We start from the raw sequence: 22,673 nt of genomic DNA, 5'->3' as shown, positions 1-22,673 counted from the left end.
AATATATCCAATGGAATCTAATAAAAGGAGTTATACTTCTAGAATATTAAAAAATAAATGTTCTAACCCACCACCATTACTCACCATCAGCGCCGGTCGCCGGCTTCGTGCAAAACACTGAAACAGCAAAAGGAGAACCGGTCGCCCCACTCCACTCCCACCGAGCGAGATCGTGCAAAAGGAGAACCGGCCGTTCCACTCCCACCGACCGACCGATCACCGAGCGAGCTGCAAAACGAGGACGCGATGCGAGCGAGCCGCGAGGCAGCGAGCGAGGATGCGAGCAGCGAAGCGACATCCGCCTGCGCCACCGTCCCACCGACCGCGAAGCGAGAGAGAAGACTGAGAAAGGGCGGCGGCGTCGTGAAGGAGGACGAATGCGAGCTACGGCTTCGATGTGATTACGGCGTCACGGCGGTCGGCGGCTTCGTCCCACTCCCACATGCGTAACCCTAAACGGCTAAATCCCAATATAAAAATTAATAATATATGTTTAAATATTGGGCCCCTCTAGTTTTTGGGCCCTGGGCGGTCGCCCTGGTGGCCCTGGCCCAGGGCCGGCTCTGTTCCCTTATTCCATGACTTATCTCAATTATGTTGGCTACTTATGGAGAGAATATAAAAAGGACAGCCTGGTGCACGAATCTTCCGCCAATGCGAGGTCCCAAGGAAGGGTCAAACCATATTGAATCTATTGTATGCAGTCTTTTTTCTTGTATTGCAAGAGGCTACTTCCGCGACTTAAATCCGTGACCACAAGGTCACACAATAATAATTTTACCATTGCACCAATGCTCCTCTTCAACTTATGTGGAGAATATGAAACAATAAAAATAAGGGAGAGAGCATGGAACAAATACGGTTATGACCAAGAAAGGACGATTTTCTTCCTATAATGATTTCTGTGATCATGAGGAGAGATGAAACATTAAAAACAGGTGGGAGGAGAAGTGCACCAATCAGAGTACTAGCAGAAGTAAAGGGTGATGCTAAAGTTGAAGAAACAGAGAGATATTTGTATCTTATACTAACTTGTTCTATTCTAATTGGAATTATGTCAGCGCAAGTGCAGCTCTTACTGACTAACCAAAATATATTGCTAGACACATGTAGAAATCAATTCTAGTACTTGATGTTTTGGTAGCATTATTTATTGAGTCTTGAAAATAATGAGATTAATCTTAGTACAATCGTACAAGAACCAATGCTCTGATATGATGTATAACATTCATTGTCGTTTTAGCAAAGTATAATCATAAGTCACGATGCTTGTTAAAATTTTGAAATTTTTGTTTTGTAAAATTTTAATTAAATTATATTTAGAGGTGAACAAGCTAAGTGCAAGGGGAATATAGATTAAATCTCCTTATTTTGAGTTTGCTGAGTAAGGAACAATATGGTTTTGGTATTGTGTGGTCTTGAAGAATGTTGAGTGTTGGCCTGCCAAGGTACCAAAATCGTACCATTCTGCCAGGAAATCAAAATTCAGGTACAAAACAATACTTCAAAGCTCAATTACACATAGTAACTCATGTACTTTCATTGATAAGTATTCCTCTTTTAAAGTTTGCTATTACCTCAGTATCTGCCCCAAAAAAATGTCACATTGGAAAATTGGTTGTTTGTTGAATGATCTCTGAATCTTGCCTTGGCATTTTAGCTGAATGACTCCAAATATTTTGGCTGAAGAATTTTCTGTTAAGTTTTTTTTGTTGTGTCAGGTAGTATCTGCATTTCATGTTCAATGTTCATTTATTTGGCTTTTTATGTATTCTGTTCTTTCCTGGATGTTTATAATCTTCTCATGTTAAAAGATCACATGTAGGCAAATATTCATGAAAAGCTTTCAAAACTAACTGATGAAAAGCAGAATATCAGAGAGGAGATTGATCGCCTAAAACCTAAGCTTCAGAAGGTGATTTCTAATTCTATTGTCCCGTTGCCCATATTAACCAGTCGCTTATGTGTTTGCTGCTGATCTATCTTGTTTATGCAGTTGAAAAGTGCTATTGCTAGAAGATCTGAAGAGATCCAAAAGCTTGAGAAAAGGATCAATACAATTGTTGATCGAATTTACAAGGATTTCAGTGAATCTGTTGGAGTGAAGAACATTCGTGAGTATGAAGAGGAACAGCTTAAAGCTTCTCAAGAAATGTATGAGAGAAAGCTTAGTTTAAGCAATCAAATGTCAAAGTTGAAGTACCAGTAAGCATTCAACTTTACACCTTTTTTGTCAATATAGTGATCCAAATTTTCAAAGTTAATGTATCGGTAAGCTTTCGATTCTATCTTTTCTACTAACTGGATTTTATTCATGTTGTTTTTTTGGTCTGATTGGCCATCAAAAATCATGTTATTCAATTGAAACATCTTTGACCTGTTGCTCATCAATGATCATTTAAGGCTGTACATTTAGTTACTGTTTCATAGGCCAAGCTTAGCCAGCAACTTGAATTGATCTGCTACTCTTGTGGGCTAGAACAAAAGTGTGTTAGAGTCACTTGATTAAGGTTTTTTCTCTAATTGACCATCAAAATCATCTCTTTTTTTAGTTTTGAAATTCATTAGTTGTGTGCTGTTTTATTACCAATTTTTCATTGATCATCACTAAATGCAGTGCAGTTTGATATGGAGTAGTTGCCCTAATTGACTTAAATTGCTTTTCTTCTCTTGTAGGCTAAATAAAAGGGCAGTTTTTTTTTTTTTTTGACAATTTTTTTGACTGATTGGCCGTCAAAATCATGTTTTCAGTTAACATTGATCTGTTCTGTGTTATATTGCTTTGCCACCAATGGTCACTGAACATGGTGCATTTGGATAGTAAGTCTTAGGCTGAAGTTATGTCAAGTGACTCAAATTGCTTTGCTTCTCTTGTAGGCTAGAGTATGAACAAAAGCGGGATATGAAGGCCCCAATTGCAAAGTTGGAATCCTCAATTGATTCTTTAAAGGAAGAGTTGAAAGACGTAAAACAGAAAGAATCTAATGCGGAGAAAGCAGCAGCAGAAATTACAGACCAGATGAAAATAATAGAACAAAAAGCTGATGGTAACCTTACAAGTTTTATTTATATGCAAATGAATGTCCAAGTATTTTAGCATCTATATCAACTACTCTAGTGGTAATTACTTTTGTTGCTCGTTTGCTCTAATTTTGTTGTCAGGATTATAATATTTAGGAACCAGCAAATCACCCCCTTTTGGTTTGCTACATTTAGTGAAACTAAATGCACACATTAAGTTAGATTTTTCTGACCTCAGCATGAAGGTCTAAATAGCTGAATGAATCTGTTAGAATATTTATGGATAAATATTCTGTTAGAGATAAATATTCTATTTTTTTTATAGAATAATTCTCCTAGAATAGGTTCCTATATTTGTGTATAAATAGACTTATCTCTTGTAATCAAGTAAGACTCCATATTATTTTATATGGTATCAGAACCATAAGTTTTTTCTCCTCTGTCGCCTTCCTCGTCGTACGTTTTCCTCGTCGCGACGCAGCAATCACAGCGGCTTCCACGTCGCGTGTCTTCCTCGACGCAACGAGCAGCACACCTTCCTCGTCGCACGTTTTTCTCGTCATGACGCAGCAATCGCAGCGGCTTCCTCGTCGCGCGTCTTCCTCGACGCAACGAGCAGCAAGTCTTCCTCATCCCGCTTCTCGCGTGGCGATCTCCTCCGCCGCCTTCCTCGTCGCTCGTTTTCCTCGTCGCGACGCAACAATCATAGCTGCTTCCTCGTCGAGTGTCTTCCTCAATGCGATGAGTAGCACGCCTTCCTCGTCGCACGTTTTCCTCGTCGCGACGCATCAATCACAGCGGCTTCCTTGTCTCGCGTCTTCCTCGACGCGACGAGCAGCCTTCCTCGTCGCGCGTTTTCCTTGTCGCGACGCAACAATCGCAGCGGCTTCCTCGTCACACATCTTCCTTGACACGACAAGCAACACGTCTTTCTCGTCCTGCCTCTCGTGTGCTTCTCTTCTTTGCTGCTCTCTTCTAGTAACGGCAGCAAGCTAGCAAGTTCCAGCTCTCCTTTTCTTCTCCTCTTCCCGTTCTTCTAGAAGTAGGCAGACATCAGTAGCACCTACCTTGTATTTTTCCAGCAACACAACAGCAGCAACATCTTTTCGAAAGCAGGTACTGATGGAAAGAATGTTGATCATGTCACCTCGTAAGGGTGGCAAAGAACGTCCTGGTGTGATTATTACCACTGACTAGGACACACGATTGATAAATGTTGGAGCCTACATGGTCGACCTCCCCGTGCTGCACAGATCGTCCAAAGTTCTGTTGCTCCTTCAGCTTCCACTTAACAGTTGCTTCAAGAGCTAAGATTTGGAGAGGTTACACAAATGTCACTTATATGTGACAACCAATCTGCTATGCATATCGTCTCGAATCCAGTTTTTCATAAGAGGACAAAGCATATTAAAGTCGATTGTCACTTTGTCAGAGAGAAAGTCATATCTGGTGAAATATCTACTAGTTTTATTAACTCACAAGATCAACTAGCAGATATATTCACCAAGTCACTGAGAGGTCCTCGAATTGACTACATATGTAACAAGCTGGGTACATATGATTTATATTCTCCAGCTTGAGGGGGAGTGGGAGTGTTAGAATATTTATGGATAAATATTCTATTAGGGATAAATATTCTATTTTTTCTTTTTTATAGAATAATTCTCCTAGAATATGTCCCTATATTCGTGTATAAATAGGGTTTTATCTCTTGTAATAAAGTAAGATTTCATATTATTTTACAAAATCTATAAACTAAAGGTAAGAAGAAAAAAAATCTCTCACTTGTCTTTATTAATGAACCATGACCTCCTTTTATAATTATAATGAAAATTAATAAATAAATAAAAAAAGAAAACTATTCTACCTAAAATAAATTATTCTAGCAAATCACTCTAAATTATATTGTATTTACACGCATGATTGGTTCTATACAAGGAAAGATAAAATATTTGATAATTTCCTACACTCCTCAAGCTTGGTTGTAAATATTGCTTAGACCAAACTTACCTTTAAGAACTTTATGAGCTTATTCAGATAATCCTTTTGTAAGAAGATCATTAGTTGGCAAGATGTAGGAATATACTCAATACTGATAATGCTTTCATCCATCTTTTCTCTAATAAAATGACGATCAACCTTTACACGTTTAGTTCGGTTGTGATGAACAGGGTTGTGAGTTATACTGTTGGCTGATTTATTATCAAAATGGAGTAGCATAAAATCTTCAAACCGAATTTTAGATCTTTCATCACTCTTTTGATCTAGATGAATTCACAAATTCCATGAGCCATAACTTTGTATTTCGTTTCAGTACTATTTCTTGCAATCACATATTGCTTTTTGCTACACCATGTCATTAAATTCACCCATACTATTGTGTAATATCCAAGGTTTAAAATATTGAGCCATGTCGAGGTTTTGATCCTGGACTGAAATAATACGGTGTCGGTACTGTATCGTGCCATGCCAGTATAGTTTTGATATTTTTAAAATATAAAATATATTAATTAAAAATAAAAAATTTAATCTAAATATTCAAAAAAATATAAAAATATTTTTTAAAAAACAATAGGAGAATTTTATGAGGCTTTAATTAAGTCTATTTAAGTTATCCCAACTATAGCTAGGAGTTGATTAAAATTATTAACCTACTTATTATTAAAATTTAAGTTTTAAAAAAAAATCTAGATTTCATGCGACAGTGACCGGGGCATGCGCGGGCCCCGCGGTCGAGGCACGCTCGGTCTGCGTGATGCCTCCGGAGGCATAGCTGGACTCCCATGATGCTTCCGGACAATATCCCATCCAGAACACTGTTGTTGGTGTTGGAACAAAAAATTTCATCAATATCGAGCGAAACAACTCGAGATTTCAATCCTCGCAATACTTAGAAGTTGACTTTCTATCATTAATTGATCTTGCCAAATCTGTATCAGTGTATGCACATACTCTTCTATCCTCTGTTTTTGCAAAGAATAAGCTCTTCCCAGAAGTTGGTTTCAAGTATCTCAAGATTTTGTATACTGCATTCAGAGGACCTTGATATGGTGAGTACATATATTGATTTACTAGGCTAACTGTAAAGGCAATATTTGAGCGTGTATGTGAGAGTTAAATGAGTTTTCCAACAAGATGTTGATAACTACCTTTGTTAATCGGTTCTTTAAATATTTTTTCCTTATTCTCCAATTCAATTGGCATGTTACTTGGCTTGCATCCTAACATGCTAGATCTAAAGTGTATTTCCTTTAAGAGACTGAAATATCCTTTTTGTTTTGAGCAATCTTCATTCCTAGAAAATATCTCAGTATTTCAAAATCTTTGACTTCATGCACACACTCTTCTATCCTGAGTCTTTGCAAAGAATAAGCCCTTCCCAGGAGTTAGTTTCAGGTATCTTCATGCACACACTCTTTATCCTCAGTCTTTGCAAAGAATAAGCCCTTCCTAGGAGTTGGTTTCAGGTATCTTAGGATTTTGTATATTGCATTCAGACAACCTTGATATGATGAGTACATATATTGACTTACTAGGCTAACTGCAAAGACAATGTTTGGGTGTGTATGTGATAGTTAAATGAGTTTTCCAACAAGACGTGGATAACTACCTTTGTCAACCGGTTCTCCTTTAAATATTTTTTCCTTATTCTCCAGTTCAATTGACATATTACTTGGCTTGCATCCCAACATGCTAGATCTAAAGTGTATTTCTTTTAAGAGACTGAAATACCCTTTTTATTTCGAGCAATCTCCATTCATAGAAAATATCTCAGTGTTTCAAGATCTTTGACTTCAAATTTTTGTGCCATCATTTTCTCACAAATTTTCAGTGATGATACCATCAATATACACTATAAGAATGATGATCTGCTTGTCCTTGAATATATCTAAAATTTTTGATCACTTTGGAGTCTATCGAACTAGGCACGAGATGAATATTGGGCTTACATATAGTCTTACCACCCAAATTTTATCAATAAACCTTCTCTTCAAGCTCTCCATTGAGAAAGATATTTTTTTATATATGTAATGACCAATCTTGATTAGCTTCCAACGATAGAAGAATTCTAATAGTATTAAGTTTGATAACAAGAGCAAAAGTCTTGGTGTAATTAATCCCATAGGTTTAAGTAAAGTCTTTGGCCATCAAACCATCAACCTTGCACTTAATCGTGAAAATCCATTTACAATCAACGATACTTTTCCCTTGTGGCAATTCCACCAAATTCCTGGTATTATTTTGTTTGAGAGTATATATTTCCTCAAGAACAACAGTCTTCCACTCAAGAATAGCTAGTGCCTCCATGATAGACTTGAAAATTAATTCGCTAGACAATTTTGAAGTGAAAACATCAAATGTAGAGGATAAATTAGAATATGAGATAAAGTTTGAAATGGGATGTTTAGTACAGGATCAGACACCATTTTTGAATGCAATTGGTATATCAAGATCGAGAAATGTTCCTAACTCATTATAGGATTCTACCATCGATTTATCTTCTTGGTTGCGGCTAGAATTCACAATATCTTTATTAGCTTGAGAATTTTTTCTCGAATAAACTAGGGTATCATGTTTTGACTTGATACTCCAACTGTTTCACTAGTGTGAGGGTCGACTTAGATAGGATTAGATATGGAGACAAGTGTGGTGTCCAAATTAACATTAAGCACAGGGAGAGCATCTTCATCATCCTTTGAGGACACCCCAGACCGTGGAATGTGCGACGATTAGGTCATGGCGCATTTTGGAGAGCACAATTGTTACCACGATCGTCACCACGACCATGGAACGTGCCACAGTTAGGCCATGGCGCATTTTGGAGAGCACGATTATCGTCATAGTCGTCCCCATGGCCGTGGAATATGCCACGGTCAGGGTGTAGCACGTTTTGGTTCTTTATTTCCTCTAATTTTTTGGAGGTTTGATAGAAATAATGGATATCGTCAAAAAAAGGTGATATCAAAAGTAACACATGTTTTCCTTGTGTGTGGGCAATAACAACGATAACCCTTTTGAGTAGGAGAAACTCGACAAAGACAGTTTTAAGAACTCGAGGGTCAAGTTTATTGTGCTTATGGGCATTGACATGCACAAAAGTCATATATCCAAATGTCTTTAAAGATAGATTATTGAAGCTAAAAATTTGTGGATATATTTGAGTGAGAAAAGACAAAGGTGTGACAGTTTATGGAGCGATTAGAGAGACAATTGATAAGACATGCAGCTGTGAGGATTGTATCCTTCATAAATATTTTGAAAATGCATAGTGAATATAAGGGCACGAGTTACTTTCAACAAATGATGATTTATACGTTCAGAAACTCTATTTTGTTGTGGAGTATCGACGAATGAGCTTTGATGAATAATTCTATTTTTCAATAAATAGTCACCTAAAATGACATTGAAATATTCTTTGCCATTATCGATTCTAAGAATTTGGGTCCGAATCATTTTATGGAAGACTTTGAAGATGTTACTGGTTTCAAATTCGTCATTAAGAAGATAAACCCAAGTACCCTTTGTATGATCATCAATAAATGAAATAAAACATCTTTTCCCATGAGAAGTGCGAATTTATAAGGGGCCCCACATATCACTATGAATTAATGAAAACGGAGTAGATAATTTATATTATTTGGGAGAGAAATAGATGTGAATATGCTTAGCTAGTTGACACACTTCACAATGGAAAGACAAAGGATCTTTATTAGTAAATAATGATGGAAACAAACACTTCAAATAACCAAAACTATAATGGGCAAGACGATAGCGTCAAAACATTATTTCTTTATCACTAGAAACAGAATTAAAAGTCACATGAGACACTAAAGACTGACTATTTTTATCCTCAAAGTAATAAAGACCTTTATGAATTCTAGTACCGCCAATCGTCTTCCCCGATGGTCTTGAAATTGACATGACAAAGGTAAGAATTTAGGAAAACATTGATTATCAAAAGTGACTTTGCTGACAAAAATCAGATTGCATTTTAGAGTAGGTACATGAAAAATAGATTTCATAATAATGTGTTGAGATAATCGAATATTGCCTATTCCAACAACTACAGTTAATGATCAATCAACAATCCTAACAGTGGTTTGATGAGAATAGGGATAATAGGAGCAAAAAAGACTTGAGTCACAAGATTCCGGAATCAATGATCAAAGGGGTTGTTGAATGATTTAAAAAGGATGAATTGAGTTTACCAGATTGAGTCATGGAGCAGGAGCCAACATTAATGCTGGAAGAAGCATTGAGGCCATTTGGTTGAGAAGTTTACAATATTGTTTAATTTGTTCTTTGGTGAAGGGAGCAAAAACACCAGAGATAGCAAGTCTGTCTTGGCTTGATTGAATATAATATCCACGACCTTTATTCCTTTTTCGTGGTTGTCAATTTGCTGGTTTCTTATATATTTCCTAACATTTATCCTTGGTGTGGTCTGGTCGGTTGCAGTGTTCACTCCGTCATGGCCAACTGGAGTTTCTCAATTTACCTCCTCACAGATGATCGTGGGGTCGACCGTGCGGAGCCGCTGGGGTGACGGATTTCATCTTTTTTATAGAACTCCTAGAGTTAGAGCTTCATATTAAATTGTCATATAGTAACTTCATTAAACATAATGTTACTTATTCGTTAAGTATCTTATCAAATAAGAATTTTATTAAAAAGTTTCTAAACTCAGAATCTCCATTCTCCACTACATTTTTTTAATTAAAAAATACTTTTCATATAAATCCTAAAAGTGAAGTGACATCTAACGTGATCCCTAAGATTACTAATTGTTCAAATATTACAATATGTGCTACGTGGATTTCGAATCCTCATTATTTAAGAAAAGTATTCTATCTTTTACTTATCATACTATAGCTTAGAGTGCAAAATACTTTTCATATATGCTCCATACAATATAAATACTTAATATTTATGAAACATCACTTTGATTACCCATTACAATGCAATAGATATTTAAATGACATGTGTATATATATATATATAATATTATTTTTATAAAGATAAACATAGACCCATGTGATGTTATTTTTAATCGAATATAATCATTGGCACTACCATTCAATTAACTGGTGGAGTTGACAATAATTAAAAGTCAATGCTTCGCTGGCAACGATCATTCAATTATGCATTACTTCTAACATTCAATCACCTGGATTGATTATCTAGATCCGTGTAGAGAAAATTATGCTATTCAATTCTAATATTTCTAGAAATTTTTATCGAGCCATTTTGACTATAGTATTTGCAATTAATTAGTTCATTTATGATGATGACGAGGATGGATTTTTCGCCGATTTGATTTTAAATTCATGATTATAATTATTATAAAAATTATATTCAAATTCAAGTGTGAATCACTCAATGCTCAAACGTTAAAATATATATTTTTAAAATAAAATAAAATAAAAGTGAGCCTCGCACCGTATTAAATTACGACCCTGGCATTAAATAATCACAATCCCATTCACGTGTTTCCCTCACGTGCATCACATGATGAACCACGGCCGCCACGTGTCGACCTATAACTATTTGCCCGTCGGTTGAAGTCGTCTCCCACCCACGTTACCCGTTCAATAACTCAACATGCGAACCGTCCGATCTACCGAATCGACGGTATGAATGGACGAGATGGAGGAACGTTGAAACGTGGGTAGGACGAGCGGCTTTGGTGTGGTGGCTGCGGGTTGAGCCGTCGAGCAACTCCTTCCTTTATTATTATTATTATTATTATAAAAAGCAGTATATATTTAAAAACCATATTAAAAAGCTTAGATTAAAATTATTATAATGATACAGAGAGCCCTTTTAATATTTTTTAATATAAGTAATAATAAAAATAAAAAGTATTTTAAAAAAATTTTGACCTTTAGAGGCTGTTTGGTTTCAAGGCACCGTCGGAATCATCGTACGGTCAATTAATGGTCTTCATCGTCATCCTAAGCGTTGTTCAATTTTGGATCCCAGAAAAAAGAAAGTGTCTGGATCCCCTCCAACGTTCCCTTGTCAAAGAAGGATCCTAATACTTTGGGGCCGTTATATTCGTTAAATGAAACACGTGTTTCCCGTCCGACGGATAGTTTGAAAAATGATCTGTGGAATAGTTGGATAGGATCCTGGAAGTGCTTACTTAGATCCCCAAAAGCCCGAACCCTATTCCCACCTCAAATCAGTTATCTGTCGATCGATGAATTGAGTTCGTGCCCCCAAATTCCCCTGCGTTCGATCGAAACTTTCCAAATTTGGGAACTCCCATGGCGGAATCGACGTGGAGCGAGGAGGAGAAGGCCATGGCGGCGGCCGTCCTCGGCCCGGAGGCGTTCGACTACCTCGCTGCCAGCCACGCTTGCTCGGACGGTCTCACCGCCGCCGCGGAGGCCGACCTCCAAAGCCGCCTCCTCGACCTCGTCGAGGGTCCTCCTGACCGCCCTGGAGTGGGTTGGAACTACGCCATCTTTTGGCAGATCTCCCGCTCGAAGACCGGCGGCCTCGTTCTCGGCTGGGGCGACGGGTCCTGCCGCGAGCCCCGGGAGGGGGAAGAGGGCGCGTCCGCTGCCGCGTTGGCGAAATCCTCCGGCGAGGACGAATCGTGCCGGCACAAGATGAGGAGGTCCGTCCTCCAGAAGCTCCACGTGTTCTTCGGCGGATCGGACGAGGACAACTACGCCATCCGTCTCGATCAGATCACTGAAGCCGAGATGTTCTTCCTCACGTCGATGTATTTCTCCTTTCCGCCCGGGAAGGGCGCGCCTGGCAAGGCTCTGGCGGCAGGTAAGCACTTCTGGATACTCTCCCCTTCCGACTACTGCTACAGGGGCTTCTTAGCGGCGTCGGCAGGGTTTCGCACGATCGTTGTTGTTCCATTTGAGACGGGTGTCCTCGAATTGGGGTCTGTCAGATCGCTAGCTGAAAGCCCGGATGCCTTGCAGATGATAAAGTCGGTGTTTTTGGGCAATACTCCTGCAGAGATGCCGCGACCGAGTGAGAAGATCGAAAAGAATGGATCAGATACATGCACGAAGATCTTCGGAAAGGATCTCAATCTTGGGACTTCTAGTGTTACTCAAAAAGTTTTGGTTGCAAAAGTAGAAGACAATTCTTGGGATACAAACTTGAAGAGCGGCAGCAGCGACAATTGGTTGTTATTTCCTAATGTTCACAAGGGAATGCAGAGTTTCAGTTGGAACCATGTCCGAAGCGTGAATTCTGACCAGAAGCAATTCGACAATGGCGTCTTGATCACTAGTAACGAAGCTAGTAACCATAGTAATGGTATAAGAGGAGATCATCTGCTCGGTCAATTGGCTATCCAGAAGAGTCAGCTGAAGCCACAACAGTTGCTGCAGCCGTCGCCAAGGCAGATCAATTTTAGTGGGGGTGGGACTTTGAGAGTTGGGAATGTCGGAACATTGGAAGTGGAACAAGCAAACATGGAGGCTTCTTGCAAAGGCGAGAGAGTTGTCTCACTCGAAGAGCGACGGCCAAGGAAGAGAGGAAGGAAGCCTGCGAACGGGAAGGATGAACCTCTCAATCACGTTGAGGCAGAGCGGCAGAGAAGGGAGAAGCTTAACCAGAAGTTTTACGCTTTGCGGGCAGTGGTGCCTAACATTTCAAAGATGGACAAAGCCTCTTTGCTAGGCGATGCCATTTCCTATATCACTGAGCTCCAAACCAGGTTGAAGGAGATGGAGACGGAGAAGGAAAGGTTCTTGGAATCAGGGGTGGCAAATCATGAGGTCGATGTGCAAACCATGCAAGATGAGGTGATCGTGCAAGTCAGCTCCCCTTTCAACACCCATCCCGTTTCCAAAGTTTTTCAAGCTTTAAAAGATGCACAGATTGATGTAGCAGAGTCGAAGGTCTCTGATGGTGGAGACAGTATACAACACACACTCATCATCAAATCACCAGGTTCTGAACAGCAAATGAAGGATAAGATCGTTGCTGCATTATCCAATGAAGGTAGCTCAACCTAGCAACAACATATGTGCTAAATTAACAATGAAGTCTAGTATTAATTTAGGAGGTCCTAGGGTTTTGTTGCCAATTGAGACACAGCAGGGATGTATACTCACAGCAAAGTCTGAAGTGACACTAGAAGGATTTCGCTAACTGGATGATTCAATTAACCCCAATCACTCTGTATCTGATGTAAAAGGTTCAATTGTCTTTCAAAGTGCTATGGGTTTGATGCACATCTCTGTTTATGCCCATTTTGTCTTGGGGTAGACAGTGTTTCTTATCATTTGATAGTCAGTACAATGCTGGTACCTGTATGCCTAAGAATTTGAACAATTTGCATGTTACATCAAAATATATGATAAACTGTGATTATAGGGAATCAAATTGGTGATGTTGTAAGATATAAATTTCTGGTGTTGCTAATTCCTTTTTGGTTTGCTGCTATGTGTTCGTTACATGCATTTTTAATCAAGAAGTTGATGGTATGAACTAGCAGTAGTTTTTACTCTTATTGTTTATATTTTCCTACCAATCAGTATATAATTTGAAACACACGAATCACTGTATTGACAGAGACTATTACTGTAGTGTTTAGCTTTGTAGAGAATGAAATAGAACATAATTTCTAAGACCATATGCAGATATTGATCCATCTTGACTTTAACACATCTTAATACCTCTAATATTACACACACTTCTCATACCAATTTCATTAGAATTATTTCAAAAAGATCAAACACTTGTATCTAATAAGCCATTCCAGATTTCTAATAAAAGAAAATCATAATACAAGACACAATTAGCAATATTAATACTCGTTGCTTCTTGACACATCATCATGAACACAAGAGTCATGGTCACATGAGATCCTACAACAATTAGTTTGATTGTATAGCAATGAGATATTATTTCTTTGGCTCCCAGCCAAATGAGAGTTTGTTGTAGTAAAGTTCATGTACACACTGTATTGTACAAACACAGAAACATCATGGTTGAAGCATGAGTTGTTCAGGAATTAGTATGCATAGGCATGGTTGGATTCACACCCAGGTGCTTCAGCTCCAATATTGACCCAAACCTCATTGGTGCGACCGACAAAATGAAACGGTGAATCATATTGTGCGATGGAGTAGGCGTCTGTATCAGCAGAAGTGAACTCACCCCAAGAAGTTTGGCTCAAGCTGATGGCAAGCTTCTCTGCTTCCTTGATGACATTGTTATCACGAGCAAAGCCAGAGAATTTTCGCACAGCGATGCAGTGACTGTCCCATTCATCGGAATGAAGGTTTAGTTCAGGCAAGGGAACTGGAGGGGATCCCTGGAATTTTAGCGGGAGGTAGAAGCGAACATAGTAGGCGGAAGAATGAAGAGGACCAGCATATGGAACAATGCTAGTGACTACAGGAGCAGTCATTCTGATCCTTGAGGAGTTGAGATTTGCTCCTTGAATGTATTGAAATAATCTGACAAAATGAAAAGGATGACTTAGAGATCATTCCAGGAGCTGGAAAATGGAAAGTGTAGCAGAAATTTTCAACAACATGACGTAGCTAAAAAATAATAAACATTTAAAATAAATCATTTGTAGAATCTTGTCTGTGAATATTGAAGATCCCCCTACTTAATGTAATAAAACTTCTGTTTTAAAAGTAAAGGTCCAGGATGACAGAACAAAATCCAAAGTAGGTGTGAATATGTAAAGGTATATTTGGTAAGGTGGATGAAGCCTGAAATGGAATAATCATTCACAGGTGGACTACTGGAACTGAAATGTTCCATTCCCATGGACGAATGCCTTCATTTCGTTCGTCATTCATTGTAGAATCCAACACATGGAATGAGTCCAACTTTATAATTTTTCACATATTCACCCATATCAGGATTCATTGAACAGAAAGATATTTTGAACTTTGATAAGAGTCATAAATTTATTCAATTTCATATACCTTATTCCAATTGAGTGAACCTAAGAATTGAAACAATCATCCCACTTATCATGTTATTTTATTCCAGTCTTGATACCAGTCCAATTCCAAAGCCTTACTCTTACCATGTTGCTTTAGGGCAGATAGATTTATACTTCATTCCATAAATTATCTGAACAAGGCTTGGCAACTGAACAACAGTAGGTTTAATGTTGCATCACTAGTTTTAAGGAAAATTCTGCCGGTTGTCAATTCATCATGTTGATGCCAACTTCAAAAAAATGCCTCAGTATTGTGCTTATACCTTTTAACTGAATTTCAAGAGCCTGAGGCAGGATCTAAGACATGAAATAAGCATTTCTTTTCCCTCAAACTTATTTCCTTCACTCATATGAATCTTTCCATTTGTGACATGTTAAGCTCTGATCCTTATCAGTGTTTGTTTCTTAGCTCCTATATCGAAACCACTTCACTGCAAGACCCTTCCCAGAGGAAGTGCATCGCTAATTTTCACACTCTACAATGAACATACTCTTGTTGCCCATGACAGCTCTGCATATCCTGACATTTGGACCATCTTTAGCTTTGATCCCTCATCAGTATTTGTTTCTTAGCTCCCATATCAAAACTACTTCACTGCAAGACCCTTCACTGAGGAATTGCCTCTACAACTTTTGCACTCTATAATCAACAAACTCTTCTCTATATCCAGTCCAATTTTCATCATGAAAATTGTACTCTGCACAGTGCTGTTACATATATATTCTCTCTCAAAAGAAAAAGAACATACTTCCCTAGTTCCTTGATCAATACAAGGTATAAGACAAATAATATGGACCAATTCAATAGTGAAGTCTACTCCAGAGATGGCAATTAGGGTTTCTAACGAACATACTCCGCGAAAGAATAGAAATATCGAATTGTATTGGCACAAAGATCATCTAAGTCCTCATGGTTCAAAATTCGAGTCGGTCTACCATACGAACAAGGATCAGAGAGCGCGATTAGGATGATCGCCTAACCTGTGGAATCCAAGCCTGGTGGCCTTCTCGAAGGAAATCTGATCGGTGGGAGCAGACATCCACACCGACTTCCTGTACAGACGCACCTCGAAGTCGGACTCCGAGTGAACAACGGTGTACTGAGGCGATTCGATTGCGCCGGCGCCGGCGAGGAGGAAGGCGAAGGCGGAGAAGACGAGGGAGAGATGGCGGTGCATCGTGCCGTTGTCTCCCGACCTCCATCGCGACGAGCCGTTTGGCTGGGCCTTATACGATTGGACCGTAAGTTAGGTCTAGCTGGGCCGTTACGTTACGATGTACTGGGCCCATTTGATATCAATTTAGGGATTTTGCACTTTACTCCCTGTACTTTGCTCTTTAATTTATCCACAATTGAAATTTTAAAATGATCAAAATACACCCTAAAGTAATAGTTTGTCAGCAGTTAGGGACTTAGGGGCTAAGCGATGACAATTTTAAAACTTTGGAGGTGTTGATCCTTAAAATGGATCAATATTATTAATTAAGAGGATTTTCTTCTCAGCTATATATATTGTTTTTTACTTAAAAGTCATGAAATTTACCATAAAACTAATTTAACTACCTAGCCATCAGGATCAAGCCAAATCGAACTTTGTGAGAAAATCTACGGCTTGGATTTGGAACTGACGTGGTAGAACCTTACTGCTGGCAGAGACGCGTCGAATGTGATCTAAGTTGATTTTTTTGACTCTCTTTAATATTTACGTAGTTGACCGTTGAATCTGACGTCACAACTGACGTCAGTTATTTTTAAAATGTTCTAAAGAGAGAACTTTTTTGAAAACGATATATTTTTTATGGTACTTAAGGGGCTAAGCGATGACAATATTAAAACTTTGGAGGTGTTGATCCTTAAAATGGATAATATTAATTAAGAGGATTTGCTTCTCAACTAGTATTCTTTTTATTAATGCTGAAATCTAATTTGAATTATTATCTAAATTATTCAACAGAAGTAGAATCTTAAAAGTTATTTCGACATTAATGAAACCTTAGGCTGCATTTTGAAAAAAAAACAAAACAAAAATGAAAATTACCCAAATGGGAATGGAGCGTATCCTTCGTGTCTTCCAAGTAATATATCTGAAAAAGCAGGGGCTTAAATGTCAATATGAGTCTACCGTCTCCAGGTCTCCTTCCAGGAAGCCACCTGCGACCGCTCCACTTAACGTCGTTACTTGTCTTCCACGTCGTAGGGCTCGGTCCGATCGCCTCGTCCCCCAAATCTTCTCGCTCTCGAGCCTCGACGGTGAACAACCGGATTCAAAGAAGCTAAATTTAGCATTCGGATCGGGAGCAAGCAAGGAGACGCGTCAAAAAGCGAGGTTTCCCTGGGCACGGCCCCCTCCTCGCGATTTGATTCCGTCCGTCTTCGGTTCTTCACCCTCCGGTAAGAATCGTCGATCTCTGCGGATCAATCGTCGTGCTTTTTTTTTCTCTGGAAATCAGCATGTTGATCGGATGATAGTTGGTTCCTGGTTGATGCTTCGGCGGCGTCTTTGGTTAGGCGGATTTCGGAAGGTTTTCTGGAATTTTCCTTTGTATTCTTCTTCTTCCGATTTTAGGGTTTCAGCCGTTTCTAGATCTTTTAGGCCTTTCCCCTTCGATGGAGGGAATATGGATGTAGTTGAGATTGGGCAGTAGATTTTGAAGGGGAAAAAATCTCGCCTTTCTTCTTCCTCCTTCCCTCGTAGACGCAAAAGGGGGTTCTCTGATTCTTTCCTGTCACGGTCAGAAAATGTCGTCGTCTGGAATTCTTGCTCTCAGCCCCATTCGGGAGGACTCGCCCATGTCCTCTGTACGTTTTGACGGCAGCCGATCTCCGCATTGTTCGCAGGAGTCCATCCTTATTTTTCTCCAGGTTTCTGGGTCGTCTGTGATTCCTTTGCGAGTATTGGAGTCCGAATCGATTGCTTCTGTGAAGCTTCGGCTCCAGAAATTTGCAGTGAAGACGCCGAAGCTGGTATTTGGCGGCAGGGAGCTGGCACGGAATAATAGCCTGGTCCGCGACTATAGGGTGGGCGATGGAAATGTTTTGCACCTTGTGGTTAGGCTCTCCGATCTCCGATATATCACTGTGAGAACTATCTCTGGGGAAACATATAATTTCCAAGTTGAACGGAACCGCAATGTTGGGTACATCAAGCAGCAGCTTGCAAAGAGGGATAAGGGTCTGGACGATGTCGACAACCATAAGCTCATATGTGATGGCGAGGAGCTTGATGATCACAAGTTGATTGATGATATCAGTAGGGAAAATGATTCTGTGATTCATTTGCTTATCCGTAAATGTGCAAAAGTTAGGACTAAACCTTTTGAAAAGGACTTTGAGCTGTCAATTGATGCCCCCACTGTGACGGAAAAGGATGGAACCCATGATCTTCAAATAGTTGCTAGGAACCTTCTGTACAAGGATTTGTGGATTGAGCCGGTTGTAGATCCAAAAGTTGAATTGTCTCCGTTAATTACAAAACTAATCAATTCTGCTTCCTTAGGGTTGGAGAGGGGTAATTTACCAATAATGTCTTCAGATGGCACTGGGGGAGCATACTTTATGCAAGATGATTCAGGTCAAGAGTATGTAGCTGTCTTCAAGCCAATTGATGAGGAGCCAATGGCTGAAAATAATCCTCGAGGACTTCCTTTGTCAACTAATGGTGAAGGGTTGAAGAAAGGGACACGTGTTGGAGAAGGAGCGATAAGGGAGGTTGCCGCATACATCCTTGATCACCCTGTTGGCGGGAAGCGTTTAGCTGATGAAGCAGGGTTTGCTGGTGTTCCTCCAACAGCCATGGTGCGATGCTCTGATACTGGTTTCCATTATTCTGAGGCGTACAACTGTGCGTCCAAGAATTTCAAGATTGGATCCTTACAAGCATTTGTTGAAAACTGTGGGAGCTGTGAGGATATGGGGCCTCGAGCATTTCCTGTGCAGGAGGTTCATAAGATATCTGTTCTGGATATTCGGTTGGCGAATGCTGATCGCCATGCCGGAAATATATTAATGTGCAAGAATGAAGAAGGACATACGATGTTGGTTCCCATTGATCACGGATATTGCTTGCCTGAGAATGTAAGTGCAGCATTTATTTTTGTTGCAGTAAAATGTTAATATTCTCTTTCTTGCTCTTTTTCAATCCTTAATGTCTGTCCTTCATTTGTCTCTATTTATCTTGATATTTTTATTCTTTTCCAAATTCATAAGCAAATTGTTAATTGATATATTGAGAATGTATATAATCTGCATTTGAGGCCTTATATTTGTTCTGCTTGTTGTCAATATAGCTATAAGCCTCTTGTACATTTCTCTTGAAGTTGATAAAAACGCTTATCTGATTTGATCTTATCAATAACAAGATATGTTTACATGCTTACCAAGGATTATCAAGAATTCGAGAAGACTCAACCAACCACCTCACTGGATGCTTTCTCAACCGTTCGTCAAGTTTTCTCTCAAAAAATATCGTGCATCTTGATATCAAATCATCTTTCTAAGCACGTTGCTTCTTTCAAATTTCATTACCCTTGGGCCAAAAGCATGTTTCAAAATTACTGCTCAATTTTCCTGTTGGAGTTGTGAATGCATTATTTTGCTTACATTTTTGTTGCAGAAACTTTAACACACACAGACTCATTTATGTGCCCTCATTCTCACTTCTGTTATTATCAATAATTAGTCATATTTTTCGATTGTTACATAACAAACAATCTAACTACAATCAATCTGAACTCTGTTGCATGTGCATTATGTGCCTTACTATTGAGTTTGGTGCAATGCTATGTAGGAATAATCTTTTGTTTTTAACATGGGCTTTGCGATCTTTATTATCCTCTTTCAATCCGAGCTGTGCCTTGTTATCAAGTTTGGTGCAATGTTTTTAACATATCTGTCTAGCACGGCCTTCCTGATCATTATTTATTGTCTGCTTTGGATTGGAGACGATCAATTAATTTCTTTATTCATGTTTAGTATGCTACATTGCTGAGTATCTATGCCACTGTTTCAGTTTGAAGATTGTACATTTGAGTGGCTTTATTGGCCTCAAGCCCGTCAGCACTTCGATGATGCGACCATTAATTACATAAAAGCACTAGACGCTGAAGAAGACATCACACTTCTTAAATTCTACGGGTGGAATCTCTCGCCTGAATGTGCCGGTACTCTTCGCATCTCAACCATGCTCTTAAAGAAAGGAGCAGAAAGGGGGCTCACTCCATATGATATCGGAAGCATTATGTGTAGGGAAACAATTAACAAGGAATCAAAAATCGAGGAGATGATCCACGAAGCCAATGATGCTGTTCTTCCAGGCACTCACGAGGCCATGTTCCTAGAGATACTTTCTGAGATCATGGATCGTCACCTGGACAAAGTGAAAATGTAGATTTACCTGGTTATTGTTCCATGTTTCTTTGCAACAGGATCTAAACTTTAAGGTGGTTGTAAGTATGAAGGCCACTAAACTGAATGTGTTCATACGTTGTCTTTGTGGATTTGAATTCCCTGTAAGTCTTAGCTCTGCCCTACTTTGACTTTGAAGTTTGATTTTCGAAGTTTGATTGTGTCAATTGTATCACTTTTTGTTCCTTTGAAAGCCTTACATGTATTCATTTTTTCCATGCATCTGATGCACATTTACAAGTCTTCATAGAGTTGAGTTTTGTTTTTCAAGAACTATTTGCTTATTTGTTAGGATTTTTATTTACCTTTTTTTTTTCTTGGCAGCTAATTTAATTCCTTAGACTTTTGCTGATATGGTTAGGATCTTGCCTAAAACTCGAATATCATTGATTACCAAGGTCTTAAAAAGAGAAATGATATAGAAAGATTAATACGATAAGAGTGTGCTTTTTTCCTCACTCTTAGACATGTTATGGTTCCTTGTTCGTCATACATAAAGAACAATGGCTGCCAAACACAGCCAAGTAATGATCTATTCCATCCTGAAGAATCTTTGTAATATTCTAAATCTTATACAGATTTGGTTACGTTTAACTACAAACAGAAATGAGAAAACTGATGATACTTCAAACACAGCCTCAGGAATACTCATGCATAAAATAAACTTTTCGAATGATTCATGTTTGGTTTGGGAAGAGATCATGGCCTTCAGTTCTCTTCAGAGAGGTTTCTGACTTCTACCTACAGCATGATCAATTTTGAGAGGTGAGTTGACTTTCATGTGCTCTAGCTTGGCCTGAAGGGTGTTGACTACAGTGTTTGGTTGGCATTTGGGACGAAGCGCCAGAGATCTACTGCAATATCCACCTCTTTCTTTTTGTGAAATTTGTAAAGTTGTGGCACATCATACCGCAGCTACAATACCAACAAACAGAATTACTTGTCGCTAAATAAGGATATTAAAGGGTCCATCTCCATTACTTGGATGGAAGATGAGAGGAGAGGAGGGAAAGATCACAATCATTTGTGTACATCTTTTAGTTACTTTCCCTCTCCCTCTTCTTCCATATTTTCCATCCAAGTAATCAGACCAACCAACCGTTAACGAACTGAAAAACCTTTGGTAATGAACATAGCAAAGGTTATATATCACACGAATGTTCACAAATCAGAATACCTCACATAAAACTTCTGCAGTTCTGGCGTTCAAATCTCGAGCCGCAATTTTTTTTATATGCTGTTCACCACAAATAAATGAGACCATAGTTAGCGGGACAGCCGAACCAACTATAATGTAAAGATGAATACCAAATTTTAAGGAATTGAGATCTCTCATATTCCTCAGGAATATATTGTTTTTCAATCTTATTCTATGAATAATTTTGCCTTATTTTTCAAGAATACATGTTCTAACTCTCTCTATATCTTATGAATGAGTAGGGAAGAGTGCACCATTGGATCGGCTAGCACAAAACAGTGAATTGGGCTTATTGGAGTGAGAGCCAGATGAGTAGTGGTGCCTGTCGGACTAAGTGAATGGGCCATTTTGTCACCCTATTGCAGGAATAGTTTTGCCTTATTTTTCAAGAATATATACTCTTACTTTCTTAACTCTCTAAAAAAACATATATTATGAACAAGAAAGATAGAACGCACCGTTGGACCAAGTTGGGCAAAACAGTGAATTGAAGGGCTTATTGAACCGATGAGAGCACATAGGGTAGCCAATTAAGCAGGTGAGCTAGGCAAGTTGATTGGGTGGTCTCAATCGAATTGGAGGGCTCAGACCAGAGGGTATGGGCCAGTTGCTCCTACAGGCAAAATATATCCGTTGGACTAGATCGTGTGACCTAAATGAGTGAACAACATATTTCATATAGTAATTTTATCATTATGAAAATTCTTATAACATTCCCACAAGCCAAACACAAGAATAATTATTCTAAGTATATTACATTTCATAAACCAAACCAAGGATAACTTATTCAGATTATATCCATTGTCTATTTCATTCCCTAGGAATAGTTATTCCATTCCTTTTCATTCAATTCCAAAATCCAAACACACCATCAAAGTAAAAGCTCTTGTTACACAGCATCAGATGATAATGTGCATAACAATTTTAGATCCATAACAGAAATCTCTCAACTATGAGAGGAGAAAGTATACTGACATAAGAAGCAGCACATTTAATTTTAGCAAAGCCCAAAAGAATGCAAAAGAAAGCAACTTACATCTCTGGTGGTAGTTTTATGCAAAGAGTAGACTGCACGGGAAGCAACCTGTGGAGAATCAACAAGGAAG

At 38.9% G+C, this 22,673-nt stretch overlaps 5 protein-coding genes across 5 annotated transcripts in view; 3 read left to right on the top strand and 2 right to left on the bottom strand.

The window, feature by feature from the left end:
* The first annotated feature begins 246 nt into the window (after positions 1–246).
* On the top strand, positions 247–7,906 carry LOC141814531 (uncharacterized). Its single transcript, XM_074702486.1, has 5 exons — positions 247–429; positions 1,826–1,915; positions 1,997–2,205; positions 2,878–3,088; positions 7,697–7,906. The coding sequence occupies exons 1-5, from the start codon at positions 247–249 to the stop codon at positions 7,904–7,906; spliced, it is 903 nt and encodes a 300-aa protein (XP_074558587.1).
* A 3,342-nt stretch (positions 7,907–11,248) lies between these two features.
* LOC141815620 (transcription factor MTB1-like) lies at positions 11,249–13,182 on the top strand. The gene has a single exon (XM_074703570.1). It carries the CDS (start codon positions 11,292–11,294, stop codon positions 13,011–13,013), a length of 1,722 nt encoding a protein of 573 aa, XP_074559671.1. The 5' UTR covers positions 11,249–11,291; the 3' UTR covers positions 13,014–13,182.
* A 576-nt stretch (positions 13,183–13,758) lies between these two features.
* LOC141815545 (uncharacterized) lies at positions 13,759–16,151 on the bottom strand. Its single transcript, XM_074703494.1, has 2 exons — positions 15,947–16,151; positions 13,759–14,462 (listed from the first exon to the last, which is right to left on the bottom strand). The coding sequence occupies exons 1-2, from the start codon at positions 16,141–16,143 to the stop codon at positions 14,015–14,017; spliced, it is 645 nt and encodes a 214-aa protein (XP_074559595.1). The 5' UTR covers positions 16,144–16,151; the 3' UTR covers positions 13,759–14,014.
* Positions 16,152–17,150: 999 nt separating this feature from the next.
* LOC141814931 (phosphatidylinositol 4-kinase gamma 4-like) lies at positions 17,151–20,521 on the top strand. Its single transcript, XM_074702892.1, has 2 exons — positions 17,151–19,040; positions 19,975–20,521. The coding sequence occupies exons 1-2, from the start codon at positions 17,706–17,708 to the stop codon at positions 20,350–20,352; spliced, it is 1,713 nt and encodes a 570-aa protein (XP_074558993.1). The 5' UTR covers positions 17,151–17,705; the 3' UTR covers positions 20,353–20,521.
* Positions 20,522–20,828: 307 nt separating this feature from the next.
* LOC141814855 (uncharacterized) overlaps positions 20,829–22,673 on the bottom strand; it is a 6,612-nt gene continuing 4,767 nt past the window's right edge. The window contains exons 7-9 of the mRNA XM_074702807.1: positions 22,604–22,651; positions 21,547–21,606; positions 20,829–21,284 (exon numbers count right to left, since the gene is read on the bottom strand). Coding sequence (XP_074558908.1) covers positions 21,180–21,284; positions 21,547–21,606; positions 22,604–22,651 — 213 coding nt within the window. The 3' untranslated portion in view covers positions 20,829–21,179. The remainder of the gene's footprint in view (positions 21,285–21,546; positions 21,607–22,603; positions 22,652–22,673) is intronic.

The sequence above is a fragment of the Curcuma longa genome, chromosome 21 (genome assembly GCF_044706935.1).
Source record: "Curcuma longa cultivar G26 ecotype Majalengka, Jawa Barat chromosome 21, ITB_CL_G26_1.1, whole genome shotgun sequence".
NCBI classification, from domain to species: domain Eukaryota; kingdom Viridiplantae; phylum Streptophyta; class Magnoliopsida; order Zingiberales; family Zingiberaceae; genus Curcuma; species Curcuma longa.
This window is presented reverse-complemented; position numbering and strand designations above follow the sequence as displayed.

What these genes read in the sequence shown, in the direction of transcription:
- LOC141814531 (XM_074702486.1), top strand. Translation starts at nt 247, where the DNA reads ATGCGAGCGAGCCGCGAGGCAGCGAGCGAGGATGCGAGCAGCGAAGCG. An exon ending in ATGTCAAAGTTGAAGTACCA is followed by an intron (nt 2,206 to 2,877) that starts GTAAGCATTCAA and finishes CTTCTCTTGTAG; the next exon opens with GCTAGAGTATGAACAAAAGC. An exon ending in ATATGCAAATGAATGTCCAA is followed by an intron (nt 3,089 to 7,696) that starts GTATTTTAGCAT and finishes CATTAAGCACAG; the next exon opens with GGAGAGCATCTTCATCATCC.
- LOC141815620 (XM_074703570.1), top strand. Translation starts at nt 11,292, where the DNA reads ATGGCGGAATCGACGTGGAGCGAGGAGGAGAAGGCCATGGCGGCGGCC.
- LOC141815545 (XM_074703494.1), bottom strand. Translation starts at nt 16,143, where the DNA reads ATGCACCGCCATCTCTCCCTCGTCTTCTCCGCCTTCGCCTTCCTCCTC. An exon ending in ACCAGGCTTGGATTCCACAG is followed by an intron (nt 14,463 to 15,946) that starts GTTAGGCGATCA and finishes TCATTTTGTCAG; the next exon opens with ATTATTTCAATACATTCAAG.
- LOC141814931 (XM_074702892.1), top strand. Translation starts at nt 17,706, where the DNA reads ATGTCGTCGTCTGGAATTCTTGCTCTCAGCCCCATTCGGGAGGACTCG. An exon ending in GATATTGCTTGCCTGAGAAT is followed by an intron (nt 19,041 to 19,974) that starts GTAAGTGCAGCA and finishes CCACTGTTTCAG; the next exon opens with TTTGAAGATTGTACATTTGA.